This window comes from Monoraphidium neglectum, assembly GCF_000611645.1.
Source record: "Monoraphidium neglectum strain SAG 48.87 unplaced genomic scaffold scaffold02465, whole genome shotgun sequence".
In the NCBI taxonomy this organism is placed as follows: domain Eukaryota; kingdom Viridiplantae; phylum Chlorophyta; class Chlorophyceae; order Sphaeropleales; family Selenastraceae; genus Monoraphidium; species Monoraphidium neglectum.
The window spans coordinates 1169-8177 of record NW_014011163.1 but is presented as its reverse complement, the minus strand read 5'-3'; the positions used below and the strand labels follow the sequence as shown (position 1 = coordinate 8177).

The 7009-nt window shown below is 63.2% G+C and overlaps 3 protein-coding genes across 3 annotated transcripts in view; all 3 read right to left on the bottom strand.

The window, feature by feature from the left end:
- Positions 1 to 1565, bottom strand: part of MNEG_10801 (hypothetical protein) — a gene marked incomplete at both ends in the record, with an annotated part of 2903 nt that extends 1338 nt beyond the window's left edge. Inside the window, 5 exons of the mRNA XM_014040729.1 lie at positions 237 to 274; positions 522 to 642; positions 804 to 928; positions 1135 to 1192; positions 1357 to 1565. Of these exons, the coding sequence (XP_013896183.1) occupies positions 237 to 274; positions 522 to 642; positions 804 to 928; positions 1135 to 1192; positions 1357 to 1565 (551 nt within the window). The remainder of the gene's footprint in view (positions 1 to 236; positions 275 to 521; positions 643 to 803; positions 929 to 1134; positions 1193 to 1356) is intronic.
- Positions 1566 to 3904: 2339 nt separating this feature from the next.
- On the bottom strand, positions 3905 to 4340 carry MNEG_10800 (hypothetical protein; the record flags this gene model as incomplete). The annotated part of the gene is made up of 2 exons (XM_014040728.1): positions 3905 to 4075; positions 4245 to 4340. 2 exons carry the CDS (start codon positions 4338 to 4340, stop codon positions 3905 to 3907), a joined length of 267 nt encoding a protein of 88 aa, XP_013896182.1.
- A 1497-nt stretch (positions 4341 to 5837) lies between these two features.
- On the bottom strand, positions 5838 to 6699 carry MNEG_10799 (Protein PROTON GRADIENT REGULATION 5 Flags: Precursor; the record flags this gene model as incomplete). The annotated part of the gene is made up of 3 exons (XM_014040727.1): positions 5838 to 5941; positions 6114 to 6257; positions 6504 to 6699. 3 exons carry the CDS (start codon positions 6697 to 6699, stop codon positions 5838 to 5840), a joined length of 444 nt encoding a protein of 147 aa, XP_013896181.1.
- Between the last annotated feature and the right edge of the window lie 310 nt (positions 6700 to 7009).

Sequence of the window (7009 nt, the reverse complement as noted above, 5' to 3'; positions counted from 1 at the left end):
GGGGGGCGCGCGGGCCGGCGATCGGGGGCGGATGGATGCCGCGGCGCTCAAGATTCCGCAAAGGGTGAGAGCTTGCGCGCGCGCGTGCGTGCACGCGTGTGTGTGTGTGTTGTGTGGGTGTGTGTGTTGTGTGTGGGTGTGTGTGTGTGCGCGCGTCACTGTGTGCTAGCGCGCACACAGTGTGCATGTGTGCGCTCGGGTGTGATAAGTTGCGCAGCCCCAGCGGCCGCCCTCACCGCGCCTGCTCCGCTGACGCAAGCTTAGTGGCGTCGTCCTGCCACCAACAGCAAGGGTGGGGGGGGGGGCAGAGCCGGACCCTGGGCCGACAAGGCTACGGCGCACTTTGACAGCAGCGCGGCACGCCCGCGCCCGGGCCCCCCGATACCGCGCTTGAACCCTGGCTCAAGCCTGGCCAGGCGGCGCCCGCGGCGCTCCCTCTCAGAGCGATTTTCGAGAGCAGCACGCGCGCCAAGGGAACAGGCGCCCCGACGCACCCCGCCCCGTGGCCCCGGCGGCCGCACCTTCTTGGCCGCCGAGTGCACCTTGCGCTCCGCAGCCGCGAAGCGCGCCGCCGCCACCGCCATCTCCGTGGCCTTGCGCTCCAGGTCCAGCGCGTCGCTCATGGACGCCCCAGACGGCGCGCTGCGGCGTCGGCGGCACGGCGCTGCGTATGAGACCCCCGTCCCTCCAGGCGCGCCCACGAGGGCCGGCCGCAACCCCGGACGAGCAACCAGGGAGCGTCGGGCGGCCAGCATCCAGCCGCTGCTAACTCCGAGGCGCCGCCAGGCCGCTTAGTCCCCCACCTGGCCATCCTCTCGAGCTCCCTCTCCGCCACCATGCCGTAGATCGCGGGCCGCACGCTCATGCTGCTCGAGGACACCAGGCGCTCGATGAGCTCCGTCACCTCGTTGACCTGGCCGTCGGTCAGCTGCGCAGCCGGGGCGGCAGGCGGGCCCGCACGCACGCATGGGCGGTCGGTCGCCGGTGCAATGGGCCGTTGGGCGTCGGAAGAAGGGGGCGGGAGGCCCGGTGCAAGCGCAGTGGCGCGACAGGGCCCGGCGCACGCGGCACCCCGCACGAGCGACGCGTACGGGTTAGCTGCTCAGCAGCTTCCTCCCAGGGAGCATAGCCCACCTGCTTGTCGCCGTCTGCGACCACGCGCATGGTGAACTCCACCATCCCATCGTTGTTGCTGAGGGGGGCCGGGGGGGGACCAAGAGCGGCGTGCGGCGTGTCCAGTGATAAAAAGTCACGCCCGGGCGCTCCGCTGCTGGAGTCTTGCATCCTCCACCCCACACAGTGCCAACGCGCCAGATGCGGACAGGGGCTTGTGCGTCGGCCCGATCCGCCGCTCACTTGTAGTTGGAGGACAACACCTTGAAGCCCTCAGAGAAGAGCCCGTTGACCAGCAGGATGAGGCAGTCCGACTGGCCGGGGCCCGCCACGCGGATGGTGGAGCAGCTGGCGTCGCTCGTGTTGTCGATCGTGATCTGCGGGGCGGCCGAGACGCGGTGGGCGATGTGAGCAGCGGGAGGAGGCTGCGCACCGCCGTCGATGTGGCGCATGCTACGGCTGGAGCATGCCTGTGATCCAGGCACTACCAGGTGAAGTCAGCAAGAAAGGAGGACATGCATGGTTTTTGCCCGTTGTCGCATGGATCTTTGGGCTCGGTTGCAGACAGCCGCCTGCACGTGCGCTCCCAACCCCCCGCATCCCCTTGCCAAGCTGCGCTCCGCACACCCGGCTGTGCCTGGACGCCGACTCGCCTGCATGGACGGCTCCCCGGTGGCATCCAGGGTCGCCAGCGGGAACGGCTCATGGTTGACCGCCATAAGCACGGCGGCGGCGCGGCCGTGCGCGGCGGTCCGGCCGAGCCGCTGCACGGTGTGCCGCACCGGTGCATGCAAGAAGGGGACGCGTGCGGGGGGGGGGGGGCGGCGGGCGCGGCTGTCAGATCACATGCAGGACGATCACACATCATTGTGTCTCACGTCCCCCTCTCCGACACGCCGTGAGGCTCGAGTCGAGCGCTGAGTGCAGGACATGCTACGGTTTGGCAGTTAGGTCGGTTGAGCTCCGCCGATCCTCACGGCTGCATTTCGCACATGCCTTGTGCATGAAGACCTGATATGTGCGAGAGCCCACCTTGTGGTGCGGGGCCTGCTGCGCCCGGGGCGCGGCCGGCCGCAGGGGTAGGGCGCCGCCCGCGACGAGCAGATGCCGCGGGGCGGCGGCCGGGCGTGATACCACGGGCGCAAGGGCGATGATCGAGCTTGGCCGGCTGAGGCGTGCAGTGGGTGGCGAGCAGCTGCTGCGCAGCCCCAGCCAACCCATTTTTGTCAGGCTTGTCGCGGTCAGGCAGGCGACGAGGAGCGGCGCGCTCGCTGGCTTGTGTTGTGCCCGTTGGGGGTGGCTTCGCCGCGGCTGGGGCCCAGCGTTGCCTGTGCGGTGATCGGATATTGAAAAAATGTATGCGTCAGCGACGGCAGGGGCTGGTCAGGACAGGACAGGACTTGCTGCTCAGCAAGTCTCGGGGAACCGGCACCGGCAGAGGGATCGAAGGAACCAACTGTTTCTGTGCATATACCTGAACCTATGAGGGGTTGCACGGTGCTTTCGAATATGCGAGGCCCCCCACAAGGCCGCGGCCAGCGCGCCCGCCATCTCTCCCACCTGATTTCTCGTTGCCCGAGCTCGCTTGGCGTCGGGCGGTATGCCGTCGCACTTTTGTAAATAGATCTTATGATCGCGCGATGCTCCAAGACGGACGAGGCTGTCAATGATCTGAAGGTCGACCTTACAAATATGTTTGCACAAGCGGGCGGCGATCACCACCACTGAAGGTGAATGCGAACTATTTCGATTGACAAGCAGACGACGCTGCATGAAGCGCCATACATATCAGACATGTGTTGATGTGACTGTGCCACCAGATTTGGATGCGCACTGGCGGTCAACTGCAGACGGCGCTTGTGGTTGCGGATGCGCGAGGTGCCACATGTGCAATGGTGATTGAACCGGTCAAACAGGCCATTCAAGCAGTCCGCAGGCTGGCTGAGGTGCTGGACACCAGCATGTTCCATCTCCACCCCAGTGTCACACCCATGAGGCCGATTGCTGCAGAATTGCAGCGAGTGTTACGGGCAAAGCAGGGGCACTTTCAAGGAGTGGTGGGGTCGATGTTCTCACAGCTTTTGATGCGGCGTGAAAATGGCAGGCATGCAGGTCTCCATGTAATTGTATCCGGCTGCGTTACCGTTGTTCATCTTGCCTCGCATCTTGCTTTGGCTAGGCGCATAAGCAAGCACGCTCAGGCTGAAACCGAGTCTCAGGTTACAGATCGATGATTGACAACATAACTTCAGCTGAGGAACTCATAACACGCTGCACTGAACGCAACTCAGGTTGCTCCAAACAGCCCGTAATCTCGAATTGCAAGGGTGCGGAGCATCTCTGAAAAAAGCACACCTGCGCGCTGCGCCGCCGCTTGGGGTCCAGCCCCAGCGTGCTCCGCCGCCGCGCTTGTGCCAGAGATCTCCGCTGCGCTGTTGAGCGTGATCAGCAGATCTGTGCCGTGATCTGGCAGCCGCAGCGCAAAAACCTGCACGTGCACTTGGTTGGCGGCCTCTGGGCCCTGCCGCCCCTTGGAAGCCGTTTGGTAGCCAGTGGCCAGCAGCTTGGCAGCGCCTGACGGGGCGCCAGGCACGTCTTGTGAAGCTGGAGTGTGGGTGGGGCCAGGAGTGAAGAGGCCACGATGTGAGTGGGGCGCATGTGGGCACCAAAGAGTGACCGAGCCGTGCGACAACTCTGTATGCGCATGCAGGGGACATAGCAAGTCAAACATTGGCATGGTATAGAGCAGAATGCATATGATTGCCCCCTCTCCTCACGACTTGTGTGCACCCTATGCGCCAATGACCCAACAGTGTGCCGATCCCAGCATGAGCCCCTCCATGAGCCCCTCACTCAGCGCGGTGACGCCCTCCAACTGGCTGCTGGTGGCCTCGTTGGCGACCGCCATGTCCCGGAAGAAGAACTCGGCCGCTTGTGAGTCCGCCACTTCGCTGCTGTGCTCCTGCACAGAAGATATACGGGCAGCACACACAGTGATCGTGCGGGCCTGGCGCTGCCGGGGCCGCCCACACGGTCGCGCCTTCGTCCCAGGCGCGGCGCCCTTAGACGCCATCTGGCGTGCCAAGCGTTCCGGAGGCATGCACGTCCTGTGCAAATCTCGGCCCACCCACCATGACCTCCACCACGACGGATTGGTCTGTGGAGCCGTCCGCCCACACCTGCGGCAGGCACGGGACGTCGCGCGGCGCGGCGCCACGGGACACCATCGTTTCAGCGGCTGCACGTTGATGTGTTATATATTTCACGCAGGCGCTTGTTCACTCAGGGACAGCGGCAGCGGCGGCAGGCGTATTGCAACCTGAAGACGAACGCCAGGGCAGCGGTGCACTGCAGGCGCCGCACCTCTTGGTTGTCAGGCACAGGGCGGAAATCGGACACATCCAAGAACCGAGCCGGCATGCCCCTGCACAGTAAGATTTGCTTTGTTTCTTGCATCAGGGTTTTCCAGTTGATCCCGGTCAGCGAGTCTTCGCCGGCTGCAAACATGCGCCGCTGCCTTTGACACACAGGTGAACAGGTGCAGTGTCGGCAACCTCTGCTGGCGGGGCAGGCGGCTGGTGGACCACTGGTTTTTTGGGATACCTACTCACATTTCTATCGCGCCTCCAAACAAGCTTCGGTGCTCCAAGACCTCCAAGATCGTCATTTAGACGGTCCTTCAAGGTGGCGGCACTTCGAAATAGAAACGAGAGCACGCCAGCCATATCAGGTGCCATGTGTGGTAAGGCCTACGTCAGAGCGTGTCAACAGGTCGATCGTGCCGCCGAATCTTGTGACCTGCTTGCAGTGACTGCAAAGGCACTTGTGCCGACCGAATGCCTTGTCCTCCCCCCCTTCCAAATGCCTTACCCTCCCCCCCTGCTATGGCTTACCGGCTCAAAGTCACAGCCAGCGATGCTATTGTGAGCCCAATGTTTGCCAGAATGTACTTCAGTGTCAGACAAAGCATCCTGGTTTGACTGACGTCATGGTCAAACTTGTAGGGTCCCGCGGCTGCGCAGTGCCATCGCAACACTCTTTTGTCGTGCGAGTTTACACTGTGGCACTCTGAGGTAATCCCAAGACAATCGCGAAGATCTCCATACAAAAACGGCAGTTCTCAGACACTCAGGAATGAATGCAAAGCCCGTCGTAATGCTGCGCCGGGCCGGCGCAGCTGCAAGGGGCTGGTGCAGGTCAGCACGCTGAAAGCAACCCCAGGCAGCAGCTGCGAGGGGCAACAAAGCTGCCCCAGGACTTCTGCAAGGTGTCCTGGGAACAATACAGGTCAGGTGTGCGTCGCCTGGTGCACGGATGGCGATCACGGGTGCTTGCCGGTGAGCGAGCGCCGTGCGGCCCATCCCACTGGGCCGTTGTGCCGCTGTCGGGGCGGCGGCGAGGCGCGAGCTCTGCTGCAGAATGTCTTGCCGCCGCAGGCTCAAGCGCCTCAAGCCGTCGAGCGCGCCGTGTATGGAGTTGGAAAAAGTCATGTGCAGGCTCTCTCTCTGTGCTATCTCACTCTCTGCTGTGCCTCGGATTTGCGAAACTAATTCAGGGTGAAAGCAACGCATGAAGTTGGATTGCTGCCCAAGGGGCCATACGACGCAGCTGCCGAGCCCGGCCGGCTGCGGCTCGGCAAAGCAGTGCCATAGTTTTGTAAGAGGTGGTGACGACTGGCGCCCGACCACCGCACAGGCAGCCGCAGGAGCTGTCTGCAGCCGTGATCAAGCGAGGAAGCCGAGCCACTCCCCATTCTTCTTCGCGAGACGCACCACCGCCTGCACCTGCTTGTTATCCACGCCGACCTGCTTGCAGAAGTCCTTGATCACTGTGGGGTCGGTTGTTCAAAGGGCAGGGGGCACATTTGGGCCAGAGGTGTCGGGCTGCGCTCGCGGTTGCGCGTCGTGCGCCATTTCGGTCCTCTGGTGGGGCACGCGGCTGGTGATCAGGTGCGGAGAGGTGTCCAGTTCCGACACCGCACGCACGGCTTGTCGACACACCTTGCGAGTGAACAGAGATGGCCTTGCCCCTGAGCTTGTTGAACTCCTTCTCCCCAACAATGTTGCGCACCACCACCACCAGCGGTGCAAAGGGGCCACCCGCGCCCTTGTTGCCCAGCCGAACGACCTCGCGCTTGGGGGCAGCTGTGGTTGCGGGAGAGGACCAACCAGTCGAGGCATGGAGTCAGGTGTGGGGTGGTCGCAGTGGCGAGCGCGGCGCTCCAGCGACGGACTAGCGCCACCACAGTACACAATCGAGCCAACCGGTGCAGTTGGCGCTGAGGCGTCCCTTCAATTGGAAATTATGTGTAATTATAAATCTTTCGCGACCCCTGACGAGCCCTGAAAGCGTCCAAGCTGCAATCTGCGGTCAGAGTCACACACCCGCACTCGACCGAACTGGGGCCGCAGTGGCTTCTCGCAGGCTGCCGGTAGTGCTGCAGGAGCTATCCCAGCTTGTCATCTGCACCCGTGACGAGTAGGCGAGGGAACGAACGCTGGACGGAACAGCGGCCACCCTCGGGGCCGATCTGCTGCTGCTGGCGCTGAACCGGGCGCGGGAGCCATTGCTGATAGAGGAAGCCATATATGCGATGTGATTGTGGATGGGCTGCCACCGGATTGCTTGGAGGTTGTGCGAGGGTGGTGGGCAGGGATGCCGCTGTATGTGTGCGCAGCTCAACGTGAAACTCCGCTAGGTGATCCGGGGTTTGTTAGAATGAAGCAAACCGGATAGCAGAGACGCTCATTGATGGTTGGCCGCGACATGCAACTTTGCCTGCTCTTCTCTCAAAGAGTGTCAGCTCCTCTGCTCGCGCGCGTGTGCTCGACACAATCTGCCGGCACACGCAAGCACCTAAGGTGGAGTCGCCTGTTCCAACACTATTTTGCTCAAA